Source organism: Equus przewalskii, chromosome 25 (genome assembly GCF_037783145.1).
Source record: "Equus przewalskii isolate Varuska chromosome 25, EquPr2, whole genome shotgun sequence".
Classification (NCBI taxonomy): domain Eukaryota; kingdom Metazoa; phylum Chordata; class Mammalia; order Perissodactyla; family Equidae; genus Equus; species Equus przewalskii.
Genome location: NC_091855.1, coordinates 16380635 through 16404742, shown reverse-complemented (window position 1 = coordinate 16404742; position 24108 = coordinate 16380635). Strand labels below are relative to the sequence as shown.

Here is a 24108-nt window from a genome sequence, read left to right as displayed (position 1 = left end):
CCGGGCGTGCGGCGGCGCTGGGGGCGGGGCGCGGCGCGGAGAGGGGAGCGGCGGCCGACGGGCGGCGGCGGGCACCGGCTGCGCGAGCAGGTACCCGCGGCGGAGGTGGCGAGGCCTCCCCGGGGCGAGCGCGAAGGCGGGGGTCGGTCCCGCCGCGCCCCCATGCCGCGCTGAGCCTTCGCGCTCGGCGCACTCGCAGCCGCGCCGCGCCAGCCCCAGCGCGCCGGCTCTCCCCGCGCCGCCAGCCCGGGCCCTACCTGCGGCCGCCGTCGGGGAGGGGGTCCCCCCAGCTCTGCGGAGCCGCATGAACAATAGGCGGCGGCGGCTCCTGCGGGCGGCGGCAGCCCCGCACCCTATGGATCGGCCGCTCCATGGAGCCCTCCAGAGCGCTTCTCGGCTGCCTGGCGAGCGCCGCCGCTGCCGCCCCGCCGGGGGAGGATGGAGCGGGGGCCGGGGCCGAGGAGGAGGAGGAAGAGGAGGAGGAGGCGGCGGCGGCCCCGGGGGAGCTGGGCTCCGACGCGCCGCTGCCCTACTGGACGGCCGTGTTCGAGTACGAGGCGGCGGGCGAGGACGAGCTGACCCTGCGGCTGGGCGACGTGGTGGAGGTGCTGTCCAAGGACTCGCAGGTGTCCGGCGACGAGGGCTGGTGGACCGGGCAGCTGAACCAGCGGGTGGGCATCTTCCCCAGCAACTACGTGACCCCGCGCAGCGCCTTCTCCGGTCGTTGCCAGCCTGGCGGCGAGGACCCCAGTTGCTACCCGCCCATTCAGTGTAAGGCGAAGGCGGAGCCCCGGAACCCGGCGGGGAGGGGGATAGTGGAGGCCTGGGGATGGTCGCGGTGGGAGGGGAGCTCTCCTTGGGGGTAGGTTGGAGGTGGGGAATGATTGACCTGGGGGCGTGTGCGTGCGCGCTGGGGCTGCAGGGGCTTTGCGATGGATAAGACCGAGACGCTGCAGGCCTTACCTGGAACCTCAGGCGCTTGGGCTTCTTAACCTTCATCTGACCACCTCAGCAGCAGCTCCTGATTTCCACATCATGAAGCCCCAGCATGAGCTTCTGCCCATTTCCCACCCCCACCTCCAATCTGTAAGGATTTCAGGCAAGCTTGTGATTTCTGTCATAACCTTAGTTCCCAAATCAGGGACCTTCCCGACCTTTTCTATCGCCTGTCCCCGCCCCTTAAAGGCATTTGCTTTGAAGGAGATGGGGGTGTCTCGCAGGGCTGGGCTGGGCTGGTGCCCAAGTCCCGGAAGCCTGTGTGAACTCAAGACTGAAGTGTCTTTGAAATGTCGTGTTGATTTCTTGGATCCTAATCTTGTATCTCAGAAGTTGTACCTTTAGGGGTTTCACCGAATAATGTGCTAAGAAGGGTGTGTGTGTATGGAGGGTGGAGAAATGATTAGAGAGGGAAAAGTATGTCATTCCCCCATGAGACACCAGGAGCACAAGATACAGTGGCTAACTCCCACTCCCTTGACACCCAGCATATTCAGACAATACATTTTCTGCCTTATTCTCACCCTAGATCCTTGCCTATATTTGCTATTTGTCAAATCTCAGGGGGCCCATGCCCCAGGGTCCCTCCCAGGGCCTTTCTTCCAGTGTCCTGGTTTTCACCAATTTCCCAGGAGCCCCCTGTTCCACGCCTTGTAGTGAAATTTCCTTTATTCTTTCAAAGGAGTTAAGTTGCCATTAGAATCTCTTAATGATGCTAGATGGTTTTAGAAGAAAGATATAAATATCTCCTGGTGGAGTTTACCCTTTTTGTATTTGAGGGTTTCCGTAGTTTCTTTCCTGTTAAAAAAAAAGTATTGTTAATGCATACTTATCCTTGTTTATTCCATATTTTGTATACTTTGCGTCTTAGTTGATTTAAACAAATCATTACCAAGGGCCAACTTTGGACATTTAGTTTTTAAATTTCATTTGTAATGGTTATCTTTCTGGCACTGTAACTTATTTTCATCGGACCAGTTATGTTATTATGGTATCTTTCCTTGTTTTTTACTCTCCTTTTTTTGTTGGTGTTTTGACTGTCAAATTGCTGCTCAAATCCTTTGTTTCTCTCTCCCTTTCATTCAGTTTAAAACTTCCTGTTTCTACATTTGGATTGTTATAATGTCTGGAGGCTACACATTACTTTAAGTTGTTTTGTAGGTGTTACCTTTTTGGCGCTAGTACTGGGAACATGGAGGCTAAAGGTACCAGCACAGTGTGTGAAACAGTGTTGAAGATGTACTTGGTCACATATTGGAAGAAATGTTGGAAGAATGGCCTGGCATGTTAGAAAACAGTGTAGTTTTAAACATAAGTCGGATCTCGAGGTTCTTTGTGGGTGAAGTTTCATGATTTTTTTGAGGGGCCGCTAATGTCAGAGAAGAGCTATGTGAGGTTCATGAGCTGGAGCTCAGTTTCTTTACTATCTTGTGCTCCTGGCTGTCAGAGCAGTCAGGAGTGAATATGACTGAGGCTGGAAGAGCCCATCCACAGAAAGCCAGACCTACCCACAGTATGCTACAACAGAGGCTCCTTCTCCGTTAGGTGCCCAGGATAGAGTAGATTCCTATATCTAGAACTCGGATGATGAGAAAGTAGGAAGGACTTTGTGCTTATGGAAAGAATTGACTTGAAGAACATGGCATTGGAAGGTCCCGGTGAGTTATTTTATTTAGTCTCACCAGGAGTTCTGATCTTGGCTGGAATTCTTGATATTTCAGAAAATTTAATTCCAGTCAAAAACCAGAGTGCCTAGTGAAAGGTAGAGACTGTGTTAAATACCAGAGGATAAAGAAATGATGAGATAAGGAGGTGCTTGTAAGTCACCCATGAGGGAGACTGGTGATGCAAATATACAGCTTCATTGCAGTGCTTTGATACAGATGAACATGGGAAGTTGCTGACAGATGTACTTCTGGTCTGTATGCTGTGTCCACCAGTTTAGTTAGTGTCACTCAGAAAGTAAAGGTGATTGACAACCTTGTCTCCAAAGACAATGAAATTGAGCCACTGACAACTTTTCCCCAGTTGTCCTTTTGAACTTCTCCTTTAGGCATGAATTCTGACTTTAGTTCATGAATAGAAGACACTAAGACAAGTTATAATGTTCTGTTTTAGTTTAATTTTTCTTTTTTTTTAAAGATTGGCCCCAAGCTAACATCTGTTGCCAGTCTTCCTCTTTTTTTCTCCTTCTCCCCAAAGTCCCCCAGTACATAGTTGTATACTGTAGTTGTGAGTGCCTCTGGTTGTGCTGTGTGGGATGCCGCCTCAGCGTGGCCTGATGAGCGGTGCCATGTCCGCTCCCAGGATCCGAACCAGCGAAATCCTTGGCTGCCAAAGCAGGGCGCACGAACTTCACCACTCGGCCATGGGGCCGGCCCCTGTTCTAGTTTTAAATATTGCTTTTCAAAATGTAGGTTTCGTTTCAAACTTTATTTAGAACAGAAGAGGGGGAAATGACTAAATCTTGTGACAAAGAAAACTAAAATATTGATATTATAAATCACCTAACATTTAAATAGTACTTTTATCTCCTCCAATGTGGGTATTAGAGTTTAGCTCTCCATGGGGCTGACAAATATAAATAACCCAGGAGATCGCTCATCTTCTTTATTTTAGTGAAAGATGAAAAATGTACAGTTCCAAATTTATCATCTTGGGAGATATGTAATCCTAGGTATTAAAAATAACTTTCTCTTACAGGAGACTTGTGTTTGTTTTCAAGCAGGGCATAAATTAAGGTTATTACTCACTTATATTTCTTTTTCTTGCATCCACTAGAAATAAAAGGATGTGTTTACAGATGTACTTAAGATTTTTAAATGAGTGAGGTATGTACCATCACTTGCCCGAAACCCACCAGAATGTGCCTATACATTTAGTTGCCAAGGATACAATTGAGAGAGAATAACATCTTGACTCCGAAAATGAAAGAAACAAGGTTTTCTTCCTGATATTCCTGGAACTATCCTTCCACAGAAGCTGAAGAATATGCTGAATGCAACTTGACCTGATTCTTACTTAAAACCAGGTCTTGATTGGGGCCGGGAAGGAAAGGAGAGCCCCACATCCTCTCAGCTGCAACTGAAAGTCTAGTTCCTACAAGAAAAAGCGTCCTCTCCCTCTCCCGCTGCCGTTCTGTCTTCTCTCTGCTTGAAAGCTGTGTTCTATACTTTTCTTGAAGACTGGTCATAATATTTCCTTAACTGAATAGCAAGAACATGAGAGTTTCTGTTTTACTCAGAGAAAGAGATTATTGCTTTCTCTTCCCCACAGGGGTTTTCTGTCTTCTGTGAAATCCCATCCGAGGAGCTGTCCTTTCAGCACCCTAGTTCAGAATCACATCTTTTAAGTTCTCATACATTTAGAATAAATATTTAAATTTCCTTCAAATATATCTATATTTAAATTTCCAGTGTGTTCACAACTGTGCTTCATACCAGAGGAAAGAAGGGAGGATATAAGAGAAGATACAACAGTTAATTTAAGGAGAATTCAGATATTCAGTTAAGGAAATAAGATGTATAAAAGTAGATTTGTTAAATAGGCACATATCTTTTCATCAGTGGGAAAACTGGTAGGAAAATGAATGTTTCTTCCTTCCGTGACCAAGGAGACTCCTAACATAACTTACATTTTTCTCCAAGAGAGTTTCGAATCTCTCTTTAACATAGCCATATTTTTCTCATTCTTATAGATGAGATAAGGCAAGGATTAGTAAAAAGTCAGGATTCATTTTAGGACCCGGAAACACTCAAGCTATTTTAAGCAGAAAGTGATTTAGCACAGGAAATTAGGTGCTTACAGAATTTTTGTAAGGGCAAGGAGAAGGAGCTGTCAGCTGGACCTATGGGAACAACTCCCAGAACACTGCAGACCTGGCCCACCAGGCAAGCTGCTACTTCTCTAATCCAGAAGTAGTAGAATCAGGAGTTGCCAATGAAGCTGCTGACTTCAAGAATGCTCTGTTGTAGTTGCTGTTCAGAGATTAGGCAACCACTTGGCCTTGCAACATTTCTTTCCACATCCACAGAACTAATGATTGGACCTGGTCATGCTGCTGGAGAAAAACCCCACTCGTCCCCAGCCATGCTGGCCAGGCGAAGCAGCAAGAAGATGGTGTCCATCCCACTTCTGCCTTCCAGAGCTTGTGCATCTAATTGGCAGAACCTAATCTGCAACCAGAACTCTAGCTATCAGGGTGTCTGGGAAGTGTAGTTTTTATCCTTTTGGCCTCTGTAGTACTGAAAGCCATGCTGGAAGGACTTTAGAATGGATCTTGATTGCTGCAAGACCTGCCATACCATTTATTCTTGAAGAAGAGTGCTAGATGAGGTAATAAGCTTGAACAATTGGAACTTTTGGAGTCAAGATGGCCTATACTTTTTGTATACCTGCAGATAGTCCAGCTAACTTTTCTTAAGAGTTTCTTTTGTATGATGCCAGTTGTATCACAAAATACAAATGAAATGGTACCCCTAGATAGGAGAAGTACTAGGATTAAACAAGAACAGAGGTTTCAGCACCGCCAGCATCTGAGTGGAGCTTGGAGGCATTGTGTAACTGGTTGAGTAAGGAATGGAACAGCCAGCAGTGGGCACTTCCTCTTTTGGTCTTGGCAAAAGTTCATCAGTGTGTCTTTGTTTTCTTAGTTGTTTAGCAAAGTATGACTATTCTCTGTATTTGTTTCAGGAGGTCCAATTCAATTTTTTTATTTTCAGATCTGAGTTTGGTTTATTTCCTACTGAGGTAGAATTTTTTCCTTCCCCATTTTACTTCACTGTCCATTGGTCACCTACTGAATGTTCGGCGTGATGAGTACAGTGGTGGATAAGGCAGGCAGAACCCACTCTATGGATCTCGTATTCTAGCAAGATGACAGGTATTGAACAAGTAATTATAACCTTGATGAATCTTGCCAAATAGAGACTTCCATGGAAGTCTGACCTGACCTCATTTAGTTGGAGGTTAGGAAAAGTTCCTCTCGGAAATTGATGTTTAAGCTGAGACTTGAGAGGTGAGTGTGAGTCAGCCAGGTAAAGACAAAGAGACTGAGAAGATAGAGAACAGGGTTTCATGAAAGAAACATAAAATAGCACTTTGGTCATATAGCAACACCATGTCTAGCGCAAGATTTATAATCACTGGTAGCTATTATTATCCATACATGGAAGCCTTTCCACACAGAGCCCAAGATAGAATCACATACCTTAGATTCAAACTCAGGATTTGGGAAGGAGGACGAGTGGTTGGCTCTGATACTGGGACCATCAGGGATGGAGTTGGAGTAATATGTCTCCTTTGAGGCTCTTTTCCTGCGTGTCTTAGACACGAGGTCTCAGTAGAACCAAGCTTTGAAAGTGTTCCAATTTACTCCATACTCCCCGTCTTCACTGCTCCTGAGGTTCACGTGCCTGGGTTACCGCAGTGGCCACCTTAGTGGTTCCTTTTGCCGTGGGCTCTCTGTCCTCCAAGTTATATTCCACGTGGCTGCCAGAGTTGGTTTCCTTTCTAAATCACTGATCTAACACCACTCTCCTTAAAGATACATGACTTCCATCCTCTACAGCATGATGTTCAAGCCCCTCAGAATGGCTTTAAAGACATTTCGTGACCTGGCTGACCCCAACAAGGCTTTGAACCTCATCTCCTATCCTAATGCTTATAATCCAGCTGCACTGGACTCCCTGAAGTCCCTAACATGCCATGTACTTTCATGCCCCATGTTCTTGCTCATGACCTTCCCTCTGCCTAGATTGTCCACCCTGATCTTCACTGCCTGATGACATCCCTCCCACTCATTCTTTAGGGCCCGTTTCAGATGTTGCCTTCCTGAGAATCCTTTCCCCAGTCACCCTCTTAGTCCCTGTCCCATGGTGGGAGTTAGTGGTTTTCCTAATTTTCTGATCATGCCACTTCGAAAGCTGTTTTCACACTATGGTTTGGTTATTGTGTATCTGCCTTGGCACTGAATTGTTATGCTTCTCACCACCTAGTACACAGTAAAACCTGAATAAGTCTCATAAAAATGATCTCCCCCAGTGTTCCCTTTAGTTAAAATGGTTGATCTCCATACAAGATTCTGCATGATGTTCCAAGTGGAAATTATTTCATGAATATTTATCAAATGGCTACCATGTGCTAGTCACTAAGGACAATGCAACAGAAAATAAGTTAATCACATTTCCTGCCCTTATGGAGTTTACCTTACAATGGGGAGACGGAAAAGCCAGGTGAAGAGGCACTTGCTGTGTTTACCCATCCAGGTAAATGGGTGATTCAACGGTGTTTTCAGAATGTCTTTGATTTGCTTCTTCTTTTCTTCTCTTTCTCAGTGTTAGAGATTGATTTTGCAGAACTAACCCTAGAAGAGATTATCGGCATCGGGGGCTTTGGAAAGGTCTATCGTGCTTTCTGGATAGGGGATGAGGTCGCCGTGAAAGCAGCTCGCCATGACCCCGATGAGGACATCAGCCAGACCATAGAGAATGTGCGCCAGGAGGCCAAGCTCTTTGCCATGCTGAAGCACCCCAACATCATTGCCCTGAGGGGGGTGTGTCTGAAGGAGCCCAACCTCTGCTTGGTCATGGAGTTTGCCCGTGGAGGGCCTTTGAATAGAGTGTTATCTGGGAAAAGGATTCCCCCGGACATCCTGGTGAACTGGGCTGTGCAGATTGCCAGAGGGATGAACTACCTACACGATGAGGCCATTGTCCCCATCATCCACCGTGACCTTAAGTCCAGCAACAGTGAGTATGAAGAGGTGGGGCTGGAGGGGTTAACAGCACTTTCAGCCCCAGTCCATGGCTTTGGTTGGAGTGGAATCCTAACGGAATCTTAGTGGGCAGTGAAACTCCTAGCTTAAAACCCTTCCATCCTTGAGTTGAGATGTAGGAGTGGAATGCGTGCCAGGAAAGATTGGTTTAGGCAGAGAATGAGACAGCCGAGGGGTTTGGGGTAATTCTGAGCTCATATTAGCAGGCAGGGTTGACAATGTGTAATTCTCATACACTGTGCAAAAAAAATATCGATTTATTGTTCTACTTGAGGGAAGTGTGTCTGTCATCACAAAAGAAGTTTTCCTCTTTGGGGGAACAGGAGATAAAAAGCAAACCTATACCACTCGTGTGCATTTCTACCTAAATATCGCAACTTGAGTTCCCGCTGGAGAAGGAGCTATAAAAAGAGGAGGCATACTTGAAGCTGTGAGGCTGATTCAGGTGACAGTGTCAGTTTGGAGAAAACGACCTTGTAGAATTACACACCTCCTGATAGCCCAGGGGTGAAATTAATTAATTGCTGTAACTACCTAGTGTTTAACAAGAGGGAGCCGAGAAGTAACTGTTTGTTAAACATCCAGAATCCATAAACTGGATCGTAAAGCAAGTGTTAGACATAATTAAATGGTGAGTTGGTAGAAATTTCAGTCCCTTTCCTTGACTGAATCAGCAGGCACTGGGAATATGCTTCTTTTGTGTGGTAATTTGTGCTCTCTCTGGCCTAGACTGAGTGGTGAAGAGGACGCAACTTGCTAAATGGTATGTGCTTACAATTCCTGTGAGCATCCTGTCCAGAGAGGAGGCTGTTAGGACTCTGCGGGGGGTGTGGGCCCCCAGAACTTCACACTCTGCATCCTTCACCTTTGAGTCCAGAAATCTTTCAGACTTTGTTTTGTTCTAAGCTGTTCTAGATGTGGCTTGTTTTTCTGTTAATGCTATTGTGAATCTATTTACTTTAAAAAATATGTTTTAAAATTATATAAGCAGTAAGTGTTTTTGTTGTACAAAAATTAGAAAGTATAGGGGCTGGCCCAGTGGCGCAGCGGTTAAGTGCACATGTTCCGCTTCGGTGGCCTGGGGTTTGCTGGTTCAGATCCCAGGTGCGGACATGGCACCGCTTGGCAAGCCATGCAGTGGCAGGCATCCCACATATAAAGTAGAGGAAGATGGGCACAGATGTTAGCTCAGGGCCAGGCTTCCTCAGCAAAAAGAGGAGGATTGGCGGCAGATGTTAGCTCAGGGCTGATCTTCCTCAAAAAAAAAAAAAGAAAAAAAAATTAGAAAGTATAGATAAACAAAAAGAAGAGCAAGGTAACCCATAATGTTTTCCTTCAGGGAGTATAACTGTTACATGTGTCATATACTTCTAGGCATTTTTAAAGCATATATGGTTTATACATATACAAATAAACTTTCCAATTTACTTTACAATAGCCTTTATTACCCTTATCTCTTCCAACTACACCCTCTTCCTCCTAAATAATAGAAAAATTCATCCTTGCGAGAGTATGAAACGTGTGTTTTAGATGTAATGCATTTGAAGGATTTAAGTTCCATAAAATAAAATCTTACTTCTCTTTTCCTTCTGCCGTTGTTCTATTTCTTTATCATATGATTATTCTCATCCTTCCTCCCAAATTCTGTTCTTTAAATGTATCAAATAAATTAAAACTTTTAGTGGCCCCTTTTCAAAGTTAATTTCTGCCTAGAGACTGCTCGGGATGATGGGGTGAGAATAAGTAGGTGTGTTGGTAGAAAATGTGCTATAGAAGCTGAGTTTTCTTTTTACTTACATCCCTATCATGCTGGGAGAGCTAGGCAGAGTGCTCTAACCTTGCCTAATTGAGCCCGTTTAAAAACTTGGGCTAGGATGATGGAATTGTAAAAGTTAATGATTTCTTCTATGGAGTTTTAAGTTTGGGTGTAATTTCAAGCTGTAAATAGAAGGTTTTATGTTTTATGAGATTTGTCTTTGGAAGTCTAGGCTCTTGTGAAGAAAAAACTAACTTGCTGAGGTTCTGCTGTTTGCAGGAGACAGCAAGAGACCTGAATGTCATTCTGTCATCCAGGAGACAAAGCCTTGGTCCTTTCTTTGTCCTTAAGTGGGTTTTAGGATTGCCAGGGGGAGCCTTCAAGTGCACTGTATTGTGACAGGAGTTGGACTTACATGGGGGGCAGTATTTTAAAGGACCTTGTCACTACAGTTGATGCCCAGAATTGTGCATGGTCCATGGGGCTGCATGGTTGGTGCTGATGTTGACACCTGCTCCTGTAAATCTCACATGTGAGTTAGGGTGGCTCCTTGATATTGGTCTGTGAGTGGGATTGTGCACATCTGATATGAGCCTTGATGAAACCATTGTTATTCCATGGCTGTGTATGCATGACTTGAAAATCATTTTAGAAGTGTTATGCCACTTCTTTGCCTCCAGTTTGAAAGTTGTAACTTCTTTCTGTTTTGTGGACCTGGGGACACTGACCTGTTCCAGAGAGTTGGGTTTTGGTCACTATCATGTGAGGGCAGAATTCTATGAATTATATGTTAGTTGACTTTGAATCACTAGTGAAAAGAGTATGTATTTATGGGGGCTCTCTTTTTGGAAAAAATAAAATAGTTGGCGATAAACATCTAGCTATTACAAAAGGTACAGTAGAAAGTGATTTATTAAAATGCTTTGTTATCCTGGTCGCCTACTTAAAAAACTCATTTTACTGGCAGTGAAATGTGTATAGTATATAACACATCCTATGGTGGTACATAATCTACAATAAGTTTAGGTTTGACTGCATATAACTTAAAAAACCAAACAGAATAACAGTGGCTAAAACAAGATGTATGTACATTTGTCTTTGAAAAGAAGTCTGAAGGGTTTTAGGGCATCCCCACAGTGTCATCAGGGACGCAGCCTCCTGTTTCTCGCTCCGTCTTCCCAGTATATGACTGCCTCTTCAGGGTGGCCTTACGGTCCAAGATGGCTGCTGAAATGCCAGCTGTTTGGTCCAAATCAGTCCTGAAGGAGGAGGAAAAGCAGAAGCACAGAAAAAGGTGCTCCTGTGGCTGAGTTGGCCCCCATGAACCTCCCAGAGGTGCAGCACAACACGTCTGCTTGCATTAATGGTCCAGAATGAAGTCACGTGGCCAAGGCCAGTGCAGGGGAGGCTGGGAGATGGAAGATTTTATTCTGGGTGGCAGTGGGCCTGGCTACTAATCAGGGTCTGCTACCAAGGAAGAAGGAGCGTGTGCTGGTGAGGGAGCAGGTGGCAGTCATACAGTGGAATCTTAATGTGGGACGTGCATTGGGAAGAACTGTTGTCTCAGATACTTGGCATCATATCGCTGAAAAGATTAGCTAGGCCCTGGGACGGGTGGCTCAGACCCCTGATTTAACTAATGGTTTATACTACTTTCCCACACTGCATCGTTACCTTAAACGTCACTTCTTAAAACTACTTGTAAAAAGCCCCTGACAATAAAAATTGATTTATGTGTCTCTGCCCTGTCAGATTAGGGAAAACTAAGACATTTGATTCTTAGAAAAGGTGTCTGTGAAAGACGGTCTTTTAGAGGAAAGATTGTCCTTTTAGGGGTAGATAGATGGGTTTCAGGATTTAGTGTAGTAGGTAGCCTGGCTTGAAGGCATTTGGCAGAATAGTAGTTTAATAGTAGCCATTGAGTTAAATTAGAGTAAAAATGAGATAATATGGAAAAGCTTTGGAAAATGAAAAGCCGTACGCAAAGTGAAGGTAGTTATTACTTTTATTTTATTTTTAAATTACTTCGTTTCTCCTCTTAGAAAACATAGAAAAACATAGAGGTAAAAGCAGTGCACATTTTCCCGATTTTTCTGTGCGTTTAGGATTTTCACCCCTAAATTGTGCACAGGAAATCCCAATAAACATATTGCTTGTCATGTGCTTTCCCTTCCCCCACTTGTCAGTTTGTTAAGAAGTGGCCACTTTCTTATGTAAATAAATATCCTACCACAAGACATTTGAAGGTTTTTACAGTGTTCTACTGTTTAGATATACTATCTTTAAACCAAACCCCGTATAATAATAATAATAATAATGGCGACAACTAGTGCTTGCTGAGTGTTCTCTTTAGCTCAGGCACTGTCTACACATGTTGTGTGGATTCATTTGATTCTCACAGCCAAGCCTGCAGAGTAGACTGTGCATGTCTCTCTCTCATGAATGAGGAGACTGAGGCTTGGAGGGGTCAGCTCTCACTGCCAGTCACAAGCCCTGACTTTGAGCCCAGGTCGGGTCCCTCAGCTTGTGTTCCTAATCATGACACTGCTGTGGGGCAGCTGGGGTGTTTCACATGCGGCCCTGTGGTGCTTTAGTTTATATAAGTAGGAATAATATTGCTCTGCTCACAGAGCCATAGCATCCACATTTTGTTGATGTATGATCATCTCATTCTTAATTTTGTAGTTGAAAGTACAGAGGGGAATAGTGAAGTTGGTTTGGGACTAGCCACACCCGCCTTCCTATTTTCAAATGTCCACTTAACCTTCAGTGGAGATCTTTGCTGCCTTATCTCCCTCGTCTTCCTCTAACGGGACTTCCCCTGTAAGCCAGGCTGGTTTCCTCTTTGCCCTAGAACACACCCTCTACTTCCCAACCTGCAGGCCCTCCTCACCCTCACCCTTGCTGCATGAATGACCTTGCTTTCAGGGGTGTCCTCGTCTCATCTCTCTGCCTATCCAGACCCTACCCACTTTCCTGTGCTCGCCTGAAAGCTGGCTGCTGCTGCTTCCTGAAAGCCTATCACTGTAGACAATGCTAAACAGTCATTTGATGCTAACCACATATTACCTGACAGTATGTAGAAGAATATTAGGGTGACAAGGGCCTAGAGCTGCTAGACCAGTGTTTGCAAGCTCTCATGCCTTCCAGTTAGGGTGAGCACATGTGTGAAGCAGCCGGTGTAAAGCTGTCTGGCTTGGTGGGAATGATGGTGAAGTGAGTGGATGCTCCACCCTGTGGTGTTCGTGGCCATTGAAAAACAAAACAGAACGCTGCGCTGGGGCCACCAAGCGGCATCCCCTGGCCTCCTCTTTCTGCTGGCTGTGATTTCAGGAGCATCGCCTACATCTCCAAATAGATTTTGTGTGTTTAGCGCCTAGCAGAGTTCCAGGCACATGAAAGAATGAATAACTCAGGGAGTAATGTATCACTTGAATTGGTCTACTTGCAGGATCTCAAAATGTAAACATCCCTTTCTCTTGTCAGAGGCTGTCCCTGATGCCTCCCTTGCATGGTGCTTTTCATCCTCATTATAATGCCTAGGCCCTTGATCCTTCCTAATTGTCTGAGTTCATCAACCTATTTCGGATGCTGGAGTGCGACATTTTTACAGTGTGTTCTGTACCAACCTCCAAGGCTTCTGCCCCTTTCTTTCTCCACACTCTCCCTGGGTGCCAGCCCTGATGTCTCCACTGCTGCCGGTTTCTAGCTGCCAGGTGCTGCTGGAGCAGGCCACCACCTCTTGCTGCCTGGATCCACCACCAGTCTGTTCCATCCAACCTCAGCACTCCTTTTGTTCCCAACTTGTGAATTCCCTCTCATGCTCCCATCCCACTTGTGTTGAGCTGTTTGATTGGCTGCTCCCCTTGTGACTGGAGGTCAAAGTAGCATGTCTGTCTGCATTCTGTGCTCCTGGTGCTTTGTGCCCATCTCCAACCTTTTCTCGGAGTTCACAAGGTAAGGAAGTAGAAGATTTGCGTTCTTGCAGTGTGAGGAGGACAGAGCTGCTGTTTCGTCCTTGGCTTCAGGCTGGCTGTAATGTTGTAAGCCCTGGACCGGATGCTGGCCTCGGCCCCTGGCTAGGTTTCCTGTGTAAGATTTCTCAAGACTGAGAGTTTGCTGGCTGCAAGGCTGTGGAACCCTGTGACCCCCTGTGGCTCCACTCTTTCTAGTGTCCTTGTTCCTGCACACTGAGGGAGAGCACATTCCCGCCTTTAGGATGAAGCTGCTAAGGGACAGGCATCCTGGCTGGGAGCGAGGTGGCAGAAAGGACTTGCCTTGGAAAGGATGAGGAGTGGCCGTAAAAGCAATTTTTACTCTAGGAAAATAAAACAAACTATACAACATTCCCAGGGTAGATCTGGGAGGCAGCAGAGTATTGGCAATTGCCAGTCCTTTTTGAGAGGGGCATAAATGACTTTCTGTGCCTCATGAACGCATCTCCAGATGAGATACTTCCAACAGTACCTGGCTCAGGTCACCTGAATCTCTCTCCCTGTTGTTCTCCGCATTTGTGGTCTTGTGGTTCTTTGCTCCAAGTTCCCTTTCACAGAGAGTTGGAGGATGACAGATGTGTTTTGAGAATTTTTCCTGGCTACAGTGTACAACCGCTCAGCGAATTGGATTTCTCCTTTGGTTGCAGGAGGCTGTACCTGTGGTCAGCCAGCAGCCACCAGGCACGTTCCAGAGTGTTTGGAGTCTTCAGTTGATGGGTAGTATTTCCCATGAATACAGAGACATGTTCTGCAGGTCAGAATAAATACTCAAGTGAATAAAGGTGGAATGAAGCAAGCAGCCAGCCGGTGGGCGTGACTCAGCGGCAGAGCCCACGAGGCCACGAGCTCTGACCTGCAGGTCCTGGGACCTCTCTCAGTTCTTTAACTTCGCCCAGGAACCTTGCTTGTTTCTTTTCCCTTGGGCCTTTGGGGCCATCTCTTGCACAAAGATCATTCTCGTTTGTGTGTCCCTTTGAGCACTTGGTATTGGGTGTATAATGGTAAGCAAAAACAGGCACAGCCCTGCCCTCCAGGAGCTCCCTGTGGGGTCAGGGAGAAGGACCTAAGTGAAAACAGAGTCACACGAAAATGTAAAGTCGAGATCTGTGAGTGCTGTGGAGGGGAGGTGTTGGTGCCATCAGAGTGGCTGTTAAGGGGATATGCCTGAGGACTTCCTGAGGAGGTGCTCTGAAGGAGTGAAGAAGCGTTAATGAGACAAAGTGGTGAGGGGAGGTGGGGCAGGAAGGTTCTAGGTGGGGAGACCAGCAGACGCAAATGCCCAGTGAGATATGGCCCTCCTGGAGGAGACAGTGCCCTTGACATTCCCTGTGCGTTCTCTTGCCTCAGTCCTGTCCTGTGGTTGGAGGCGCGGAGGGGTCACTGGGAAGGCTTCACGAGGGAAAGTATTCTCTTTGTGGAACATCTGCCTTCATTTCCCCCAAGCTTGCTCTGGAGTGCCGCCTACCTTTCCTTCCCACTGGGTGACTCTGGGCGCTTCTCTGCAGCTTACCCAGTGGGACAGGAAGTAGCTGGGGACTGTGGGCAACATTTAGGCACCTATGAAGCCTGTGTTGGAGTCAGAGGAGAGGAATGTGTTGTCTGAAGGATCTCAGTACTATTTCTGGATTGTGATTGAGCTGTTAGCTTGGGGAAAACAGTGTCAGTGAAGGGTCGGGTTCAGGGAAAGAAGGGCTTCGAAAAGCATGTGGGCTCTTAATTTCCAGATGATTCTTTAGTTTCTTCCCCTTTGTTTCTTCTGATTTGAGCCATTATTGCCTTGAAAGTCAAAAAAATTATGTCTTCGCTACCCCGCATGCCTTCCCAAGCAAACCTATTAAGAGTCAAGTAGTGACCTCCACTTTCACAGGTGGCCTGTGGCACTGTCGTCACTTGGTCAAGATTTGTGTTTCAGGATCTCTCAGGAGACATGACAAGAGCCTGCCTGTCTCTCCTTTCCTCCTCATCTCTTGGAAAATTTTCCATTCCTTGACGTGGTGCTTTACCTCATTCCCATGAGGGAGCTCAGGGTCGCTAATGGATAGAGCAACCAAGACACAAAGTGGTGATGTCAGTGGTCTGGTTGAGTCAGGAGAAAAATGGAGCTTCTTCCCTAAGTCCCCTTCTCTTCACCCTTCACACCCCCATCGGCTTCATGTAGAACCACACTTGTTCCTCTTATTAAGGAGGGATTGTTAACACAGCGCCCTTGAACCCCTTGGAATCTATGCAAAACGTGTATAGACTCATTCTTGGGGGAGAGGGTCATAGCTTTGACTAATCTAAGAGTCAGAGGTTATGAATCTACCGTTATAGAGAACTTCCTAAATAGGGCATCTGCGTAAGAGCTAGACTGGTGCTGTGGACCGAACAGCAGCCTGGGTGATGCCCTTGGCACTGGCCAGCTGTGTGACCTTGTGTGCATCTTGTGATCTCTCTGGGCCTCAGATTCCTTGTCTGTAAAGTGAGAGGTTTGGATGGGATGGTTTCTGAGGTCTCTCCTAGGACTGACATTATGTGACTTAGTGTGAATGTGTGTGTTTTGGGAGTAGGTGATGACTGTGTGGTCTGTCTGAACCTCTGTCAGGCTCCAGTGTGCCCAGGTTCCCCACTTCTGGGCTTCTTGTTGCAGGGGCTGAAGCTGATGGGGAATCTTCATCAAGCGGTTTATCAAGAAAACAGTTAACAGGAGCCCACAGGTGCTCCCTTCCCCCTTTGCTGTCCGGGGCATGACAGATGGCCTTGCTGAGAGAAGATGCTCCAGTCACATGAATCATGATGGGTATTCACAGTAAACCAAGGGCAGCCTTCATCCTGGAAGCAGGAGGCAGTCAGTCAAATACCAATTCTGTCCTTGCAGCTGAGCGAGGGGCATCCTGGTGTCTCAGAGCTTTGCTTCTTGCTTCCCACCCACTTTTCTGAATTGACATGAAGCTTTTCCAGATGGGGCTCAAGACCACTTAGGTGGTTTTAGTTGTGTGCTTCTGTGTCCCTGCTCACCAGCAGAATCGCAGGAAGACTTTTGAGTTCGTGCTGTCCACTAGACCGTGGCAGTGAGACATAGAAGTGAGACATGTTAAAGCTGTGCATTGCACATCCCTTTCTCTCCTAACTTCCCCAGGACTTTTGCTCTCTGTAGGAGACTTGGAAGTTTCGATTTTAGAAGAAAGCATTTCCCCCTTCAGCTTGGTTTTGGGAACCACTGTGATTTAATGGAAGGAGCACTGGCTTGGGAGTCAGACAGACTTGAATTTAGGCTACTTCTTGAGCCCTTGATGTTGGGCTTGTGGCTAGCCTCTCATAGGTCCAGGAATCTCATCTGCAAAATGTGGACAATACAGAAAAGAGCAGTATTGTTTTAAGATGCTGTGAAGTAATATGTGCCAAGAATCACACAGGAACCACATTCAGTAATGGGCTGCACTTTTTATTCTCTTTCAAGAAGTAGGAGAAAATTCTTTCTATACCTTGTTATTTTAGGTGTACACAAGATAGAGTTGGGTCTCCCTTTTTGAAATAGTATGAGCATTTTAGGTAGCACTGAGCTGCCTCTCTCAAGTCAGCCAGGCGTAGTTTTATTGCTTCCACTGAAATGGGCAGACTTATTTCAGCAGAAGCCGCAGAAGGGGATCGAGCCCACCAGGCCCTCCTAACTGTGCCTGGGCCTCTTGTGGAAGGCCTGTGCCTCTGCCTCCCTCTGGACCTGCCTTAGCTCGCAATGCTCGGCCCCCTGAGAAATGCTGCCTCATCTTGTAATGGCCTTTGGCCTTATTGAGTGGGACAGCTGGCCAGTTTTATAGCTCTGCTGGGCTCTCAGCTGATAATTAAAATGCTTTTGCCCCAGGAGGAAGGCCGTATATTTCTCTCTGTCCCTTCCCTGCTGCACTAGTCTGCTGCTGAGGTCAAAGGGGTTGCCTTTTTTCACATCCCCCTCCTGGCTTCTCCAAAGCAACGTAGCATTCTTCTTGCACAGTCTCTTTTAAGGTGGGCTGAAGAGATTTTACTTGAGGATCATATTCTTTTGGAAGGAGAATGGAGTGTGAATGCCCCTTTTCCGTCTCTGTATAATGGCTTCATTTATCTATTTTTTTGCTGAAGAAGATTCACCCTGAGCTAACATCTGTGACGGTCTTCCTCTTTTTTGTATGTGGGTCGCCACCACAGCATGGCTGACAAGTGGTGTAAGTCCACGCCCGGGATCTGAACCCACCAACCCAGGCCCCTGAAGTGGAGTGCGCAAACTTAACCACTACGCCATGGGGCTAAGAGCTTTATTTCCTACAGCTATTCCAAAACTCGTTGTGCCTGGCACTTAGTAGGTTCTCAAGAAATGTTTGTGGTTTTGATCATCACAGATCCAGCCCTGTGCCTTTTCTCATGCATTAACCTCTCCCCACAAGACAGTTTCCAACAATGCCTGAACTCTTCTCCTTCACAGCCTGTATTTAGAATATGAACTCCCTTTTCCATTGGAGATGAGCCTGCATGAGCTGTGGGTGAGGCTGGGTTTCAGTCCTGGCTCTTTTTCTTGCTCACTGGGACCTTGAGCAAATGCTGTACTCTCTGTGCCTTAGTTCTTGTAAGTGTAAAGTGGGAATAATTATAATGCCACCTATCTCATTTTATGGGGTAGAAGTGAGATGAAATGAAATAATCTAGGTAAAGCTCTTAGCAGTGCCTGGCACATAGTGAGTGCTCCATATATTTATTGTTACTATTACAATTGCAGCAGCTATGTTTACTCCCTCAGTATTTAGATCCTCAATTTGTGAGCCTGCACTTTTGAGTGTGATTTTTCTTGTTACTGGATTTTCAGTGTTTTAGTTGTATTCTCTCCAATTGCACTATAGATTTTTTTTTGAAGATTTTATTTTTCCTTTTTCTCCCCAAAGCTGCCCGGTACACAGTTGTGTATTTTCAGTTGTGAGTCCTTCTAGTTGTGGCATGTGGGATGCCGCCTCAGCATGGCTTGGTGAGTGGTGCCATGTCCGTGCCCAGGATCTGAACCAGCAAAATCCTGGGCCACCGAAACGGAGCACATGAACTTAACCACTTGACCATGGGGCTGGCCCCTAGATTTTTAAAATTCAAAATGTAATACATACACATAGTCAAACTAGTGCAACATTGAAATACAAAAAAATGTTGGTCTGTTGCCTACCCTAAACCCTAAGTTTGCTTCTTAGAGGCAAATGAAATTAAGATTTCTTTTGGTCTCCTTTGATATGTTTTTTTCTATGAAAACAAGAATTCCAATAAGATTCTTGACAGCAGAAGTGGTACTGTTTTTTCTTCTTCTGTCTTCCCTTGCTCCCTACCCCGCCCACCTTGAATCATGCATAATATAGGACGTTGCGTATGGCAGTCCAGATCTTTGGCAGCAGTTCCAGTTTTGCTATGAAATCTTGTTTTTCTGTCCCTGGTTCCTTTCTGGGTAGACTCAAGCTCCTTTATTGAGTAAGCTGCATTTGCTCTTGTCAAGCCCTGGGTTTTATGTATCCATTTCATAGACTTTTCAGGAGTTTGGGACCCTAGAGGAAGGTGTTCTTGGAGTTGCTTGGAAAGTCTTAAGCCTGATGTTTGCCTCTGGAATTGCCACCTATGAGGGCTCTGTCTACCATCCCTGGGAACAGAGCTGGGGGAGGGTTGGGGCCTGTCGCCCAGTGACTGATCTTGTAACTAAGACCTTTCTCTGCCAATCCTTGTGACTGCTTACAACCTGATGTGCCTGGTAAGGCAATGAAACAGGAAAAGTATCATTGAAAAAAGAAAAAAAGTTATCCCCGATTCCCCTGTGCAAATGCCACTGTTTTTATTGTTTTACAGTCCTGTGTTGTTTAACGGCAGGGGTACATTCTGAGCAAGGCATCCTTAGGTGATTCATCACTAAGCAAACATCACAGAGTGTACTTACACAAACCTATGTGGCATGGCCCGCTAGACATCTAGGCTATATGGTGCTATCTTATGGGACCACCGTTGTATATGCGGTCCATTGTTGACCAAAATATCATTATGCCCCAAATATCATTATGCAGCTCATGACTGTATGTGATTTGCTTATTCTTGTCTATATACCTCATCCTCGTCTGCCATTTTAGTCATAGTGTACATGCTGTCTGGACCCTTGCTGTATTTTTTGTTTCTGCATTCTGTTAACCTTCAGAATCTAAGAGGAAGGAGAAAAGGGCCGTGGTTGGGGAAAATATTGCTGGTCTTCAGTTTCCAGTCATTCTTAACTTTCTTTTATGTTTATTGAGAAGATTAGAGCTTAAAGGAACCTTGAGTTGTGAGCTGGAGAAATTAAGTGCTTAAAGTCCTGCTGTTGGAATTCCTGAGGCTTATGACAGTGTTCTTGCTTTCAGTCACCCCCAGACCCTGACAGGCGGACCTGTTACTCTGCCAGGCTTTCCAGCTAGGTCCAAAGTATTGTGGACAGAGGTGGAATGAGGATCTATACACTATCTGAGAAATCAGGGATGACTTGCTTATAAGGCCCAGAGGTCAAAGTTGAGGAGTGAAGACTGCGTCTTTCCTGCTCACTAACATGAACTCCGATCATTTTCTTCACTGTGTATGGAGAAGGGTAACAATGTTCACTGCTCTTCTGGGTGGTTTAATTTTCAGGAAGAAGAAACAGTAAAAACTTTTTATTTTTTTCCCCAGCTTTACTGAGATGGTATTAACATATAACGTTGCATAACTTGAAAGTATACAACATGATGATTTGATACGCATATATATTGTGAAATGATTACCACAGTAGGGTTAGTTAACACATCCATCATCTCACATAATTACCATTTTTGTATGTGGTGAGAACATTTAAGACTTATTCTTAGCAACTTAAAGTATATAATACAGTATTGTTAATTATAGTCACCATGGTGTATATTAGATCCCAAGAATTTATTCATCTTCCAGTACAAACTGGAAGTTTGTACCCTGTGACCAACATTTCCTCATTTCCCCTACCCCCTGCCACTGGCAATCACCACTCTCCTCTCTGCTTCTATTAGTTTGGCTGTTTTGGATTCCACATATAAGTGAGAGCATACAGTATGTCTTTCTCTGTCTTATTTCACTTAGCATAATGCCCTTGAAGTCCATCCATGTTGTCACAAATGGTGGGATTTCCTTCTTTTTTATGGCTGAATATTATTCCTCTGTGTGTGTGTGTGTGTGTGTGTGTGCGTGCGCACGCATGTGTGTGTGTATGCATATATACATACATATGTATGTACACACCACGTCTTCTTTATCCACTCATCCATAGACAGACACTTAGGTTGTTTTCATGTCTTGGTTATTATGAATAATGCTGCCATGAACATGGGAATGGAGATATCTCTTTGAGATAGTGATTTCATTTCCTTTGGCTATATACCCCGAAGTGGAGTTGCTTGATCACATGGTAGTTCTATTTTAATTTTTTGAGGAACCTCCGTACTGTTTTTCGTAGTGGCTTCACCAATTTGCATTTCCACCAACAGTGCGCAAGAGCTCCCTTTTATCCACATCCTTGCCAACACTTGTTATCTCTTGTCTTTCTGATTATAGCCATCCTAACAGGTGTGAGTTGATAGCTCATTGTGGTTTTGATTTGCATTTCTCTGATGATTAGTGATGTTGAGCATCTTTTCATATACCTGTTGGACATTTGTTTGTCTTCTTTGGAAAAATGTCTGTTCAGGGCCTCTGCTCATTTTTTAAATCAGATTGAAAAGCAGTTTTATTTCTTAAGCCAGGACAAGCAATCCTGGCTACCTATGCTTAGGGGTAGAAATCCCAGGTGGATTAATAACAATCTCTCTGCCCTTGACAGTTCTCGCTCCTCCATCATGGGAGACCTACCCTTTCTAATTATTTGGATTAAATTAATCATAAAATTAGCTTGTCCTTCCCAAGTGCCTGGCAGCTGGTGACAAGGAAGGATGCCTCATCAAGTCCCATGGGTGGTAATGGAAAATCAACTTAAATTTTTTCTGTATAAGCTTCTCTCAGATGATTTAAGATTATTAGTATAACATGACATTTGATTTTTTTCATTAGCTTATTATTCATGGTGATAGCAATAAATGACCCTTCATTTTTCCCCTGATATTCCTAGAGATGGAATGAAGAATAATCATATTTTGTATTTGGTGCTATAGAATTTTATTTGGAATGGTATCTGTCTAAGGTACTCTAGGCAGAGGTGTGGTAGCCCCCATTCTACCGTAGAGGAAACTGGGGCTCAGAGAGGTTTAATGCCTTGCCTGAGAACACATAGCTAGAGAATGGTGAGGCCTGAACTTGAGTCCCAGGTTCTTGAGCATTTGTGTGGTGTTCTCTCTGCTCTGTTCTTTGAGATCAGATTGCTCTGGAAGACCCTCTTCCAGCAGCTGTTCTGCAGAATGGACCCTGTGACTCACCCAAGTGTGGGTGTGATGGGGCTGGCCCCCGACTTTACACCTGGTCCTGGGGCCTTTGTAGGGCAGATCGCCCCCACATCTGGAATTACAGGGAGGGGATTCCTCACTGCTCCAACTCAGGGGCCCCTGACACCTCTAGAGCTGACGGTCCTGATGCACAGGAGCTAGTGTCTCATTTTAACTTCCCCCTGGGCCCCTCCAGTAATACAATATGAGCCTCAGCCATCATCCCGTAGCCGTAGCCTCAGCTTTGCCTCTCGTTAGCGTTAGTCCTGAACCAAAATTATGCTTGCATACTGCTCACCAAAAGTTAAACCATAACAGAAGTTTCCACTTTATTGGACCCTTGTTTTTCCTTGCGTTTGTGTTGTGGTTTTGTTTTTGTTTGAATAAGGAAAGTATCTATAAATTTCAGATAAATTCAGAGATGCTCCTTCACAGAATTTTAAAACTATTAACCAGAAAAGTAATGTAAACATTCAAAAAGAATTTGGACACATTTGCTAATGGCAGAGCCCCACAGCTTTTAGCTCCTTGTCATCTTGGAGGTCAGCAGGCCCTCCTGGGGCGTTGCCTCTGGGGCTGAGTTTGTAACCAGGTGGATCACGTTGGATCAGTGTGGCAATGCCATTCTCCGTGGAGGAGAGCTCAGCATGTTTTGTGGTGCCCACCTACATTTTTATCATCAGATTAATATCATGAAAGACAGATTTGACTTTCACCATTTGTTCCTTACTTCCCTGATTTGGATTGATTGCTGGTGTAACAGCTTCCCAGCTGTTGCCTTCTCCTGCCTCTCTCAAGAATCTTGACTTTGTTTCTACTAGTACTTTTGAGCTTTTGTGATGGGAGAAAAGGGGAGGGGACAAGGACTAGAATCCTGAAGATCTGGCCTGACAGAGACACTTTTTTTTTTTTTTTAAGATTTTTTTTTTTTTTTAATTTTTTCCTTTTTCTCCCCAAAGCCCCCCAGTACATAGTTGCATATTCTTCGTTGTGGGTCCTTCTAGTTGTGGCATGTGGGACGCTGCCTCAGCGTGGCTTGATGAGCAGTGCCACGTCCGCGCCCAGGATTCGAACCAACAAAACACTGGGCCGCCTGAAGCGGAGCGCGCGAACTTAACCACTCGGCCACGGGGCCAGCCCCCAGAGACACTTTTTTAAAAGGAGTTTTAAGCAGGAAATTTGTGAGCTTCTTTGTGTAAAGCAATGGGTTTGAAGAAGTGTTGCTGTGGACCATATGGAGCCTCTGATGCCTGAGAAAAATAAGTAAAGAGTCCAACTAATTTTGATTTACATTAGGATGCTGCCTCCCTCCTGTCCTGTCCCCGCATTGGACACATCTCTGTCCTGTGATTCTAACGTGTGAGTGGCTCATATGCATGGCTCTAGGTTGCATGAACTATGAATCCAGTCAGTTTTAGGCTCCTCACAAGCTTTTTGGTGCTTGATTTGATATGGAATAATTGGAGGAGAGGCTGGGGATGGGAAGGTCATCAATGTGACCTTCCAGGAAGAGTAAGAATGTGCCTGCTCAGGTAAAGAGAGATATTCTAAGACCTTTCCTCACATGGAGGTTCCCTGAGGGCAGGAAATAAGGCATTTAAGCATTTTCCCAGCAGTTTCTGAGTGTGCCCATTTTCCCTACCTTCCTAGGTGGCAGGGAAGGAAGGAACAGACTGGCTTCTCTCTGGAAACTGAGGTGAACCACCTTGAGAATCTTCATGGTTTTGAGTTTGCCCAACCACAGTAAGATCCTCAACTCCATCACACGGAGAATAGGATTTGTAGAGTAATCTTTGGAGGTGGGCATGAACCTGTCTTACCCATCCCAGTGGGCATGCAGGTGAAAGGAAGGTACTAGAAAAGACATCTGTAGCGCAGACTGAAAGTCGGTGAGTCAGAACAAAGCTAGTCTTAGCCTGAGGAGGTACTCGAGGTTGGGCCCTCCCTACTCTTAAGACCTGAGAGGTTGAAGAGTGAGTCATAGGAAGCTTTAATCTGTGTTTCTAAGCTTTCCAGGACTGTTAAGGACTTAGGGTTCAAAATGGCAACTCCCATTGTTTTGAGGCTTTGTGGTCCGGGCTCCCTTGCCTGCAAGGTGATGATGATGGGTATCTGTGGTGGATCTTGCTGCTTCCTCCTCTGCCCTCAAATCCTTTCTCCTCTGTGGTG

At 45.5% G+C, this 24108-nt stretch overlaps 1 protein-coding gene across 4 annotated transcripts in view; it reads left to right on the top strand.

The window, feature by feature from the left end:
• The first annotated feature begins 224 nt into the window (after nucleotides 1–224).
• Nucleotides 225–24108, top strand: part of MAP3K9 (mitogen-activated protein kinase kinase kinase 9) — a 76811-nt gene continuing 52927 nt past the window's right edge. For all 4 annotated transcript variants that reach the window (XM_070594557.1, XM_070594555.1, XM_070594556.1 and 1 more), the window contains exons 1-2: nucleotides 225–771; nucleotides 7332–7745. In XM_070594557.1, the coding sequence (XP_070450658.1) occupies nucleotides 372–771; nucleotides 7332–7745 (814 nt within the window). In that variant the 5' untranslated portion in view covers nucleotides 225–371. The remainder of the gene's footprint in view (nucleotides 772–7331; nucleotides 7746–24108) is intronic.